The sequence below is a fragment of the Bombina bombina genome, chromosome 1 (genome assembly GCF_027579735.1).
Source record: "Bombina bombina isolate aBomBom1 chromosome 1, aBomBom1.pri, whole genome shotgun sequence".
Taxonomy (NCBI): Eukaryota; Metazoa; Chordata; class Amphibia; order Anura; family Bombinatoridae; genus Bombina; species Bombina bombina.
Window position 1 is genome coordinate 1,504,687,318 of NC_069499.1, and position 14,572 is coordinate 1,504,701,889.

Here is a 14,572-nt window from a genome sequence, read left to right on the forward strand (position 1 = left end):
CAAGCCTGAGCGAAGAGAGATAGTCTGCCCCCTACCAGATCCGGTCCCGGATCGGGGGCTACCCCTTCATGCTGTCTTGGTAGCAGCAGCAGGTTTCTTGGTTTGTTTACCCTTGTTCCAGCCTTGCATGGGCTTCCAAGCGGGTTTGGGCTGGGCCGCGTTACCTTCTTGTCTAGCGGCAGTGGAGTTATTAGCCGGTCCGTTCCTGAAATTGCGAAAGGAACGAAAATTAGACTTGTTCTTAGCCTTAAAAGGCCTATCCTGTGGGAGGGCATGGCCCTTACCCCCAGTGATGTCTGAAATAATTTCCTTCAATTCCGGCCCAAAAAGGGTCTTACCCTTGAAAGGAATATTCAGTAACTTAGTCTTGGACGACACATCTGCCGACCAGGATTTTAGCCAAAGCGCCCTCCGCGCTACTATAGCAAAACCTGAGTTTTTCGCCGCCAATTTCGTTATTTGAAAGGCGGCATCCAATATAAAGGAATTAGCTAACTTTAATGCGTGAATTCTGTCCATGACTTCTTCATAGGAAGTCTCTTTCTGGAGCGACCTTTCTAGTTCTTCGAACCAAAAGGACGCCGCTGAAGTGACAGTAATAACACACATAGTTGGTTGAAGGATGAACCCTTGCTGAACAAAAATCTTTTTAAGCAATCCTTCCAATTTTTTATCCATAGGATCTTTGAAAGCGCAGCTGTCCTCTATAGGAATAGTTGTGCGCTTCGCTAGTGTTGAAACAGCTCCCTCAACCTTCGGGACCGTTTGCCATGCGTCCCTTCTAGGGTCTACTATGGGAAACATTTTCTTAAATATAGGAGGTGGGGCAAAGGGTACACCTGGCTTCTCCCACTCCTTTTCCACTATGTTCGCTACCCTCTTAGGTATTGGAAAAGCGTCGTTGTGCACTGGGACCTCTAAAAATTTGTCCAATTTGCACAACTTCTCTGGTACTACCATGGAATCACAGTCATCCAGAGTAGCTAATACCTCCTTAAGCAAAGCGCGGAGATGTTCTAGCTTAAACTTAAATGCCACTAGATCAGGTTCTGCCTGTTGAGAAATTTTTCCTGAGTCTGAAATTTCACCCTCAGGCAGCCCTTCCCTCACAGCCAATTGCGATTGATGTGAGGGTAAAATAGATAAGGCATCGTCAGCGTCTGATTGTTCATCCTTTTTATCTGTATTTAAAACTGAACAATCACGCTTTCTCTGAAAAGCTGGCAGTTTGGATAAAAGATTTGCTATAGAATTATCCACTACTGCTGATAATTGTTGCATAGAAATAAGCACTGGCGCGCTAGGTGTCGCCTGCGCGGGCAAAGCTGGTGTAGACACAGAAGGAGAGGATGTAGAGCTATCCTCACTACCTTCATTAGATAAATCATCTTGGGCAACATTATGAAAAATAACTGAGCTGTCCTGATTTTGTTTGGACGCTATGGCGCAATTATCACAAACACTCGAAGGGGGAACCACATTTGTCTCTATACACACAGAACATAGGTTATCTGATGGAACAGACATGTTAAACAGATTTAGGCAGGCAAACAATGCAATAAAAACGATTTTAAACAAAAACGTTACTGTCTCTTTAAATAATAAAATGACACATTTATTTCTGAATGTTCAAAAAACTATGAAGGCAATATCCGATTTTTCTGAAATTTGGACCCCAGTGTCTTAATGCTTAGAAAGTATTGCACAGCAAATATGGAGACTCTAGCTCTTAAAACAAGCAAACCGGAGCTAATTGTTGGATTTAACCGTTTTTATACACCACAATCCCAGCTACAGCCTTGCTGCAGCTTTTTACCTTCCTTAGGGGTCACCATTCACAGAAAAAAAGCCTTTTGGAGTCACTTTCTGAGCCACAGGACCCTTTCACATGAATCTGCATGCACTGCCTTGAAATTCAACTGCACAGCTGAAGTGCCAAAATGAGGCTTCCTCCCTCAGCACACTAGAGTGAAGGGGCCTTCCTGACTAGATTTAGGTGTCTAAAACAAGCCAGATCAATAAAAAAACGTTCCCAAGTGTATGTGAGCTTATAAAATATTTCAAATGGTATAATATTGTAATAAAAACCAATCGATTTAGCCCCTAACAGTGTCTACCAGCATAAAAAACAAAAAGGGGAAGCCTGTTATCTTTTTTGCTGAGGTGAAAGAAAAATGGCTTACCGTTTCCCCTGAGGGGAAAAATGACTGTCATCTAGCATTAGCCTGTGTTGTTAGAAGGAGACTAGTCATACCTGAAGCAGATGAGTCTGCAAACTATTACCCCCAACTGCAGTTCTCTTGTTTCAACAGTCCTGCGTGGTAACAGTAATGGATTTGAGTTACTTGTGCTAAAATCATAGCCCTCTTAAACAGAAATCTTCAGCACTTTTCTGTTATAGAGTAAATAGTACAAGCCAGCACTATTTTAAAATAACAAACTCTTGATAGAAGAATAAAAAACTACAACTAACGCCACAAACTCCTCGCCATCCCCGTGGTAGATGCTACTTGTTCAGAGCGGCAAGGAGAATGACTGGGGGGCGGAGCCAGAGGGGGAGCTATATGGACAGCTCTTGCTGTGTGCTCTCCTTGCCTTTCCCTGTGGGGGAGAACATTTCCCACAAGTAATGGATGACGCCGTGGACCGGACACACCAATGTTGGAGAAATGCTAATATTTTTTATTTTTTAATAAAGAATACACTGAAATTTGTAGGCAATTGGGGGACATTTCGAAAATTAACCAGAGGTCTGACCTCTGGTTCATTTTAGGAGTGCTAATTGCTACCATGAGCTTGCAGTAGCAATAACAAGTCCTTATAATGGCTGGTTAGTTATCACGTGGCCGTAAACAGGCGAATTTGCCGGTTTGTGGGTGCGCGATAAATTAGCGCTCCACTTGTAATCTAGACCAAAATATATAAATATATATTTAAAACAGAATGCAATTAAATTACTTATATAAATGCCACTTACAGTTAAAGGCACAGACATAACCATGTTGCCTCCGTACACAGCAGGAACGTAGAGAATACTAGCGCCAGTATGTGGATCTATTCTCTGCACTGGGCTAGGAGATTTTCCCATGTTTGTGTGAGGTGCCATTGGAGGTGTGTATGCTCGGATGGGATTGCCAATAAGAACAGATGGATTCGGTTGAACTGAAGAAGAAAAAAATAGATAGACACACAGAAAGTTAAACATAAAATGACATGCAATCAATAATTATTTCCACGCTCATAAAACTCAAGTTTTCTTTCAATCATTTAAAACAGTACATTTTAAATATTGAACAGTACAGCTGATTTATTGAAATACTGAGACCGATGCATTTAAAACTCACTATTCATAAGTTTGCCAGGGATAAGGCTTTTTAATCTTTCTATCTCCATTTTCCTTACTAAAAAGGTTTCTGAAAATGATTGGAAAGAATATGAAAGAGAAGGATTCTAAAAAAAGAACCAAAAAAATACTTTCACACGGCTAATATTAGCTAACAAACAGTAGAAAGCCTGCATATATTGGTGTAGTTATTTGTCTCCATATCCATATTAAATATAGAAAACAAAACTGCAATGTTTTATCTGAGCTAGAGCAATAGAGCAATCTAAGAAGCTGCCATGAAAGAAAGCCCCAGCCGATGCGCGAGTGTTCTTGTACCCATCACATTCTTTGGCCATCGGCATAAGGTCTCTGTAGAGTAACCACAATTTATGTTTAAGCTAATTTAAACACCACGTTGAGCAAGTCTTTCTAAGCCCTGATATTACACTATATATATATATATATATATATATATATATAGCAGATATATATGTGTGTGTGTGTGTGTGTCTGAAAATATTGTTGGATCCACATCCACAGTTAAACATAATCCAATAGTAGAGAGATCAACGATCACTGGATTTGTAGTAAATATTAACAGTTTATTGTGAAAACGGTTATGTTTCATCCACAAAACATCACTGTTTCTGTTTGACTTTCACCGCACACCCCAATAAGAACAGATGCATGGAAATCCTCTCTCAAGAACAGCTTCTCTTTGTATTACTCTCTGTATAACAAAGCTGGTGTTGCACATCTTGCTACTACAGACACGTATGGATACACTGGAGTAGAATGATGCTGGAAATATTTTTCACATTGAGAAGTATGGACATGTACATATTAAGCCATCACTTTACTATCACAACATGTAAATAAAACTATTACATATTTAATGAAATTCTACACTACAAGAACAGGGGTAAGTGAAATCAAACCCAATAAACATACACAAGCTATTGATAAATAACTTACCAAGTCCATCACCTTGGAAGTGGTCATTTTGATTGTGATGGCCTTTCCCCTTGAAGAAAAATTAGCAAAGTTAAAAGGACAGTCTACTCACTAATTTTTGTTTAAAAATTTACCAATTTTGCATAAAAAACATGGTTATAATAATATACTTTCTTTTATGTAATTGGCAAGAGTCCGTGAGCTAGTGACGTATGGGATATACAATCCTACCAGGAGGGGCAAAGTTTCCCAAAACTCAAAATGCCTGTAAATACACCCCTCATCACACCCACAATTCAGTTTTACAAACTTTGCCTCCTATGAAGGTGGTGAAGTTTGAGCTTAGATTTCTACGTTGATATGCGCTTCTCAGCATTTTGAAGCCTGATTCCTTTTAGAGTACAGTTAATGTCAGAGGGATGTGAAGGGAGTATCACCTATTGAATGAAATGGTTTTCCTTGCGGGAGATCTATTTTGTAGGTTCTCCGTTATCAGTCGTAGAGATTCATCTCCTACCTCTCTTATTCAGATCGACAATATACTCTCATATTTCATTACCTTTACTGATAACTGTTTCAGTACTAGTTTGGCTATCTGCTATATGTGGATGGGTGTCTTTCTGTAAGTATGTTTTTTATTACTTAAGACACCTCAGCTATGGTTTGGCACTTTATGCATTAATATAAAGTTCTAAATATATGTATTGCACTTATATTTGCCATGAGTCAGGTTTATGTATATTTCCTTTTGCAGACTATCAGTTTCATATTTGGGAAAAAAACATTTAGGGAAATATTTTTTCTTACCTGGGGTATAGTCAATTGACTACTTTTGAATTAAATTTTGCGGGCAAAATTAGGCTCGCGAGGTCGCAAAATGCTGATATTTATTGCGTCATTCTTGGCGCAAGAATTTTTTTGGCGAAGGTACGTTCGGTGACGCAAATTCGTCATTTCCGCCGTCTTAGTCGATGCCAGGTTTCCTTGCACAAGGTTGCATTATTTCCGGATGTTGTTAGCTCCAAAAAATGTCATTTTGTGTTCAGCGTCATACTTGCCGCCAAATAATTTTATTTATACCCCACTTCCTATATGCCTCTTTTTATGCTCAAAGGGTTATGCTGCATTTTTTCCCATTCCTGAAACTGCCATATAAGGAAATTGATTATTTTGCTTTATATGTTGTTTTTTTCTCTTACATTTGCATTCATCAGGGTGGAACTCAGTGTCTCCTAGCTATGAAAGAAGTACCTTGGATACTTTCTTGGGCGGAATCCAGCTCGTCTAATTTCTGCGGTACATATCCCAGGTGTAGACAATTGGGAAGCGGATTATCTCAGCCGTCAGACTTTACATCCGGGGGAGTGGTCTCTCCATCCAGATGTGTTTTTTTAGATTGTTCAGATGTGGGGTCTTCCAGAAATAGATCTGATGGGTTCCCATCTAAACAAGAAACTTCCCAGGTACTTGTCCATGTCCAGGGAGTCGGTGGATGCGTTAGCAGTTCCTTGGTTTTACTAACCTGCTTATATCTTCCCGCCTCTAGTTCTTCTTCTAAGAGTGATCTCCAAGATCATCATGGAATAATTGTTTGCGTTTCTGGTAGCTCTAGCATGGCCACACAGGTTCTGGTATGCGAATCTTGTCCGGATGTCCAGTTGCCAACTTTGGTCACTCTTCCTTTAAGACCAGACCTTCTGTCTCACAGACCATTTTTCCATCAGGATCTCAAATCGTTAAAATTGAACGCTTAGTGTTAAGACATAGAGGTTTCTCTGATTGATACTATGTTACAGGCTCGTAAATCTGTTTCTAGGAAGATTTATTATAGAGTTTGGAAGACTTATATTTCATGGTCTTCTCATAAATTCTCCTGGCATTCTTTTAGAATTCCTAGAATTGTATAGTTTCTTCAGAATGGTTTGGATAAAGGTTTGTCTGCAAGTTCCTTGAAGGGACAAATCTCTGCTCTTTCTGTTTTATTTCACAGAAAAATTGCTAAGCTTCCTGACATTCACTGTTTTGTGCAGGCTTTGGTCCGTATCAAGCCTGTCATTAAATCAATCTCTCCTCCTTGGTTTTGAAGGCTTTACAGGCGCCTCCTTTTGAGCCTATGCATTCTTTGGATATTAAACTACTTTCTTGGAAAGTGTTGTTCCTTTTGGCTATCTCTTCTGCTAGAAGAGTTTCCGAATTATCTGCTATTTCTTGTGAGTCTCATCTGATTTTCCATCAGGATAAGGCAGTTTTGCGGACTTCATTTAAATTTTTGCCTAAAGTTGTGAATTCTAACAACATTAATAGGGAAATTGTTATTCCCTCTGTGTCCTAATCCTAAGAATTCTTTGGAGAGATCCTTACATTTTCTTGATGTTGTAAGAGCTTTGAAATATTATGTTGAAGCTACTAAAGATTTCAGGAAGACTTCTAGTCTATTTGTTGTCTTTTCTGGTTCTAGGAAAGGTCATAAAGCTTCTGCCATTTCCGTGGCATCCTGGTTAAAGCTTTTGATTCATCAGGCTTTTTTGGAGTCGGGTCAGGCCCTGACCCGACTCATTCTACTAGATCAGTTTCCACTTCGTGGGCTCTTAAGAATGAAGCTTCAGTTGATCAGATTTGCAAAGCAGCAACTTGGTCTTCTTTGCATACATTTACTAAATTCTACCATTTTTATGTATTTGCCTCTTCGGAAGCAGTTTTTGGTAGAAAAGTTCTTCAGGCAGCGGTTTCAGTTTGTTTCCTCTGCTTATGTTTTAAGTTTTTTCTTTTCAATTATGAGAAAAAACATAATTTATGCTTAACTGATAAATTTATTTCTCTTGTAGTGTGTTCAGTCCACGGGTCATCCATTACTTATGGGATATATTCTCCTTCCCAACAGGAAGTTGCAAGAGGATCACCCAAGCAGAGCTGCTATATAGCTCCTCCCCTCACATGTCATATCCAGTCATTCGACCGAAACAAGACGAGAAAGGAGAAACTATAGGGTGCAGTGGTGACTGGAGTTATAATTTAAAATTTAGAACCTGCCTCAAAAAAGACAGGGCGGGCCGTGGACTGAACACACTAGAAGAGAAATAAATTTATCAGGTAAGCATAAATTATGTTTTCTCTTGTTAAGTGTGTTCAGTCCACGGGTCATCCATTACTTATGGGATACCAATACCAAAGCTAAAGTACACGGATGATGGGAGGGACAAGGCAGGAACATTATACAGAAGGAACCACTGCCTGTAGAACCTTTCTCCCAAAAACAGCCTCCGAAGAAGCAAAAGTGTCAAATTTGTAAAATTTGGAAAAAGTATGAAGTGAAGACCAAGTTGCAGCCTTGCAAATCTGTTCAACAGAGGCCTCATTCTTAAAGGCCCAGGTGGAAGCCACAACTCTAGTGGAATGAGCTGTAATTCTTTCAGGAGGCTGCTGTCCAGCAGTCTCATAGGCTAAACGTATTATGCTACGAAGCCAAAAAGAGAGAGAGGTAGCCGAAGCCTTTTGACCTCTCCTCTGTCCAGAGTAAACGACAAACAGAGAAGAAGTTTGCCGAAAATCTTTAGTTGCCTGTAAGTAGAACTTCAGGGCACGGACCACGTCTAGATTATGCAAAAGACGTTCCTTCTTTAAAGAAGGATTAGGATAGGCAAAAACCCAGGTTTAGTACGCAAGACTACCTTGTCTGAATGAAAGATCAGATAAGGAGAATCACAATGTAAGGCAGATAACTCCGAGACTCTTCGAGCCGAGGAAATAGCCATCAAAAACAGAACTTTCCAAGATAAAAGCTTAATATCAATGGAATGAAGGGGTTCAAACAGAACACCCTGAAGAACTTTAAGAACCAAGTTTAAGCTCCACGGAGGAGCAACAGTCTTAAACACAGGCTTAATCCTGGCCAAAGCCTGACAAAAAGCCTGGACGTCTGGATTCTCTGCCAGAGGCTTGTGCAAAAGAATAGACAGAGCAGAAATCTGTCCCTTTAGCGAACTAGCGGATAAACCCTTTTCTAAACCCTCTTGTAGAAAAGACAATATCCTAGGAATCTTAACCTTACTCCATGAGTAACTCTTGGATTCACACCAATATAAATATTTACGCCATATCTTATGGTAAATTTTTCTGGTCACAGGTTTCCAAGCCTGTATTAATGTATCAATAACCGACTCCGAGAAACCACGCTTCGATAGAATCAAGCGTTCAATCTCCACGCAGTCAGCCTCAGAGAAATTAGATTTGGATGGTTGAAAGGACCCTGAATTAGAAGGTCCTGCCTCAGAGGCAGAGACCATGGTGGACAGGACGACATGTCCACTAGGTCTGCATACCAGGTCCTGCGTGGCCACGCAGGCGCTATCAGAATCACCGATGCTCTCTCCTGTTTGATCTTGGCAATCAGTCGAGGCAGTAACGGAAAAGGTGGAAACACATAAGCCATGTTGAAAACCCAAGGGGCTGCTAGTGCATCTATCAGCACCGCTCCCGGGTCCCTGGACCTGGATCCGTAGCACGGAAGCTTGGCATTCTGGCGAGATGCCATGAGATCCAGTTCCGGTTTGCCCCAACGAAGAATTAGTTGAGCAAATATCTCCGGATGAAGTTCCCACTCCCCCGGATGAAAAGTCTGGCGACTTAGAAAGTCCGCCTCCCAGTTCTCCACGCCTGGGATGTAGATCGCTGACAGGTGGCAAGAGTGAGACTCTGCCCAGCGAATTATCTTTGAGACTTCTAACATCGCTAGGGAACTCCTGGTTCCTCCTTGATGATTGATGTAAGCTACAGTCGTGATGTTGTCCGACTGAAACCTGATGAACCTCAGTGTTGCTAACTGAGGCCAAGCTAGGAGAGCATTGAATATTGCTCTTAATTCCAGAATGTTTATTGGAAGGAGTTTCTCCTCCTGGGTCCACGATCCCTGAGCCTTTAGGGAGTTCCAGACTGCGCCCCAGCCTAGTAAGCTGGCATCTGTTGTTACAATCGTCCAATCTGGTCTGCGAAAGGTCATTCCTTTGGACAGATGAACCCGAGACAACCACCAGAGAAGAGAATCCCTGGTCTCCTGGTCCAGATACAGTAAAGGGGACAGATCTGAGTAATCCCCATTCCACTGACTTAGCATGCATAATTGCAGCGGTCTGAGATGCAGGCGCGCAAATGGCACTATGTCCATTGCCGCGACCATTAAGCCGATTACTTCCATGCACTGAGCTACTGATGGGCTTGGAATGGAATGAAGGACACGGCAAGCATTTAGAATTTTTGATAACCTGGACTCCGTCAGGTAAATCTTCATCTCTACAGAATCGATAAGAGTCCCTAGGAAGGGGACCCTTGTGAGTGGAAACAGAGAACTCTTTTCCATGTTCACTTTCCACCCATGCGACCTCAGAAATGCTAGAACTATCTCTATATGAGACTTTGCATTTTGAAAACTTGACGCTTGTATCAGAATGTCGTCTAGGTACGGAGCCACCGCAATGCCTCGCGGTCTTAGTACCGCCAGAAGCGAACCCAGAATCTTTGTAAAAATTCTTAACGGTAAATGTAATAATTAGCAGAGGATTGCACCCATTAGCAAAAGGATGATTAACCCCTCAATACCCAAAACCGGATATCAAATTAAAATTTAACGCTTTTATCACAGTCAAACACACTGTCACAGGTCTGCTGTGACCGATTACCTCCCTCAAAAACGAATTTTGGAGACCCCTGAGCTCTCTAGAGACGTCCTGGATCAAGGAGGAAGAAACAGGAAGACTGTGCTAGAATTTTAACTGCGCAACAAGGCGCTAAAAAAAGGCCCCTCCCACTCATATTACAACAGTGGGAGACCTGATATAACGGTTTCTATGCAGAAAAATACGTTAGCCATGTGGAAAAAAATCATGCCCAAAAAGGATTTATCACCAAAGTACCTCACAAAACGAATAACATGCCAGTAAACGTTTTAAAAACAAACTTTTTCAATGTCATGCAAAGTTATCACTAAGCCAGTCGCTTCTACTGCAGATAAGGCTTAAGCATTATTTCAGTATTAACAGTATTTTTTCAGTCAAATTCTAGTCCCTAGAAAATAACTCAACTGCGCATACATTTATCAGCCTGATACCAGTCGCTACTACTGCATTTAAGGCTGTACTTACATCATGTGGGTAACAGCAGTGTTTTCTTAGTCAATTCCATTCCCAGAAAATATTGTACTGCACATACCTCATTTGCGGGGGACCCCGCATGCTATTCCCATTTTCTGAAGTTACCCCACTCCTCAGAATGTCGAGAACAGCCAGTGGATCTTAGTTACGCCTGCTAAGATCATAGAAAAACGTAGGCAGATTCTTCTTCCAAATACTGCCTGAGATAGAAAAACAGCACACTTCGGTGCCATTTAAAATAACAAACTTTTGATTGAAGAATAATTAAGTAAAAACTCCAGCTCCTCTCGCGACCTCCTTCTTTGTTGAGGGTTGCAAGAGAATGAATGGATATGACATGTGAGGGGAGGAGCTATATAGCAGCTCTGCTTGGGTGATCCTCTTACAACTTCCTGTTGGGAAGGAGAATATATCCCATAAGTAATGGATGACCCGTGGACTGAACACACTTAACAAGAGAAACTTATTTTTTTGGCTGTGGATTTAATTTTTTCAGCGGGAAATGGCTGTTTTTATCCCTCCCTCTCTAGTGACTCTTCTGGAGTACCGCATCTTGGGTATTACTATCCCATACGTCACTAGCTCATGGACTCTTGCCAATTACATGAAAGAAAACAATTTATGTAAGAACTTACTTGATAAATTCATTTCTTTCATATTGGCAAGAGTCCATGAGGCCCACCCTTTTTATGGTGGTTATGATTTCTTGTATAAAGCACAATTATATTTCCAGTTCCATTTTTTTATGCTTTTTACTCCTTTTTCTATCACCCCACTACTTGGCTATTCATTAAACTAAAAAGTGGGTGTGGTGAGGGGTGTATTTATAGGCATTTTGAGGTTTGGGAAACTTTGCCCCTCCAGGTAGGATTGTATATCCCATATGTCACTAGCTCATGGACTCTTGCCAATATGAAAGAAATGAATTTATCAGGTAAGTTCTTACATAAATTATGTTTTTTACTTCTGTGATTACTTTGTATCTTAATACTCTGCAGACTGCCCCCTTATTTCAGTTTTTTTGACAGACTTGAATTTAAGCCAATCAGTGCTGACTCATAAATAAATCCATGGGAGTGAACACAATGGTTTCTATATGGCACAAATGATCTAGCTGTGAAAAACTGTCAAAATGCACTGAGATAAGAGGTGACCTAAGAGGGCTCAGAAATTGGCATATGAGCCTTCCTTGGTCTAGCTTTTAACAAAGAATACCAAGAAAAGCAAATTTGATGATAAAAGTAAATAGGAAAGTTGTTTAAAACTGCATTCCTTATTTGAATCATGAAAGTTTAATTTTGACTAGAATGTCCCTTTAAGATACATTTTAAATGTACTATGAAAAGTATTTACATTTCCTGTATGCTCAAGAATTCCATCTCTCCTTGATTCCTGCAAATACGACATTATATATATATATATATATATATATATATATATATATATATATATATATATATATATATATATATATATATATATATATATATATAATCAATACACAGCAGTTTAGCACTCACAATACTTTCCTTATGACCGGGGTGCTCAGCAACATATTTCATAGACCTCCAACAAAAGCAGACACTCACCGGGTTTCAAGTGCCAAAAAAAAAACAGAATTTATGTTTACCTGATAAATTACTTTCTCCAACGGTGTGTCCGGTCCACGGCGTCATCCTAACTTGTGGGATATTCTCTTCCCCAACAGGAAATGGCAAAGAGCCCAGCAAAGCTGGTCACATGATCCCTCCTAGGCTCCGCCTACCCCAGTCATTCGACCGACGTTAAGGAGGAATATTTGCATAGGAGAAACCATATGGTACCGTGGTGACTGTAGTTAAAGAAAATAAATTATCAGACCTGATTAAAAAACCAGGGCGGGCCGTGGACCGGACACACCGTTGGAGAAAGTAATTTATCAGGTAAACATAAATTCTGTTTTCTCCAACATAGGTGTGTCCGGTCCACGGCGTCATCCTTACTTGTGGGAACCAATACCAAAGCTTTAGGACACGGATGAAGGGAGGGAGCAAATCAGGTCACCTAAATGGAAGGCACCACGGCTTGCAAAACCTTTCTCCCAAAAATAGCCTCAGAAGAAGCAAAAGTATCAAACTTGTAAAATTTGGTAAAAGTGTGCAGTGAAGACCAAGTCGCTGCCCTACATATCTGATCAACAGAAGCCTCGTTCTTGAAGGCCCATGTGGAAGCCACAGCCCTAGTGGAATAAGCTGTGATTCTTTCGGGAGGCTGCCGTCCGGCAGTCTCGTAAGCCAATCTGATGATGCTTTTAATCCAAAAAGAGAGGGAGGTAGAAGTTGCTTTTTGACCTCTCCTTTTACCGGAATAAACAACAAACAAGGAAGATGTTTGTCTAAAATCCTTTGTAGCATCTAAATAGAATTTTAGAGCGCGAACAACATCCAAATTGTGCAACAAACGTTCCTTCTTCGAAACTGGTTTCGGACACAGAGAAGGTACGATAATCTCCTGGTTAATGTTTTTGTTAGAAACAACTTTTGGAAGAAAACCAGGTTTAGTACGTAAAACCACCTTATCTGCATGGAACACCAGATAAGGAGGAGAACACTGCAGAGCAGATAATTCTGAAACTCTTCTAGCAGAAGAAATTGCAACTAAAAACAAAACTTTCCAAGATAATAACTTAATATCAACGGAATGCAAGGGTTCAAACGGAACCCCCTGAAGAACTGAAAGAACTAAATTGAGACTCCAAGGAGGAGTCAAAGGTTTGTAAACAGGCTTAATTCTAACCAGAGCCTGAACAAAAGCTTGAACATCTGGCACAGCGGCCAGCTTCTTGTGAAGTAACACAGACAAGGCAGAAATCTGTCCCTTCAGGGAACTTGCAGATAAACCTTTTTCCAATCCTTCTTGAAGGAAGGATAGAATCCTAGGAATCTTAACCTTGTCCCAAGGGAATCCTTTAGATTCACACCAACAGATATATTTTTTCCAAATTTTGTGGTAAATCTTTCTAGTTACAGGCTTTCTGGCCTGAACAAGAGTATCGATAACAGGATCTGAGAACCCTCGCTTCGATAAGATCAAGCGTTCAATCTCCAAGCAGTCAGCTGGAGTGAAACCAGATTCGGATGTTCGAACGGACCCTGAACAAGAAGGTCTCGTCTCAAAGGTAGCTTCCAAGGTGGAGCCGATGACATATTCACCAGATCTGCATACCAAGTCCTGCGTGGCCACGCAGGAGCTATCAAGATCACCGACGCCCTCTCCTGATTGATCCTGGCTACCAGCCTGGGGATGAGAGGAAACGGCGGGAACACATAAGCTAGTTTGAAGGTCCAAGGTGCTACTAGTGCATCCACTAGAGCCGCCTTGGGATCCCTGGATCTGGACCCGTAGCAAGGAACTTTGAAGTTCTGACGAGAGGCCATCAGATCCATGTCTGGAATGCCCCACAGCTGAGTGACTTGGGCAAAGATTTCCGGATGGAGTTCCCACTCCCCCGGATGCAATGTCTGACGACTCAGAAAATCCGCTTCCCAATTTTCCACTCCTGGGATGTGGATAGCAGACAGGTGGCAGGAGTGAAACTCCGCCCATAGAATGATTTTGGTCACTTCTTCCATCGCCAGGGAACTCCTTGTTCCCCCCTGATGGTTGATGTACGCAACAGTTGTCATGTTGTCTGATTGAAACCGTATGAACTTGGCCCTCGCTAGCTGAGGCCAAGCCTTGAGAGCATTGAATATCGCTCTCAGTTCCAGAATATTTATCGGTAGAAGAGATTCTTCCCGAGACCAAAGACCCTGAGCTTTCAGGGATCCCCAGACCGCGCCCCAGCCCATCAGACTGGCGTCGGTCGTGACAATGACCCACTCTGGTCTGCGGAAAGTCATCCCTCGTGACAGGTTGTCCAGGGACAGCCACCAACGGAGTGAGTCTCTGGTCCTCTGATTTACTTGTATCTTCGGAGACAAGTCTGTATAGTCCCCATTCCACTGATTGAGCATGCACAGTTGTAATGGTCTTAGATGAATGCGTGCAAAAGGAACTATGTCCATTGCCGCTACCATCAACCCGATCACTTCCATGCACTGAGCTATGGAAGGAAGAGGAACGGAATGAAGTATCCGACAAGAGTCTAGAAGTTTTGTTTTTCTGGCCT

General features: G+C 41.4%; 1 protein-coding gene across 2 annotated transcripts in view; it reads right to left on the reverse strand.

Moving 5' to 3' along the window:
- The window catches only part of HELZ (helicase with zinc finger), an 842,947-nt gene that overhangs the window by 204,285 nt on the left and 624,090 nt on the right, over positions 1–14,572 (reverse strand). For both annotated transcript variants that reach the window (XM_053707899.1, XM_053707909.1), the window contains exons 23-24: positions 4,301–4,349; positions 2,978–3,162 (exon numbers count right to left, since the gene is read on the reverse strand). In XM_053707899.1, coding sequence (XP_053563874.1) covers positions 2,978–3,162; positions 4,301–4,349 — 234 coding nt within the window. The remainder of the gene's footprint in view (positions 1–2,977; positions 3,163–4,300; positions 4,350–14,572) is intronic.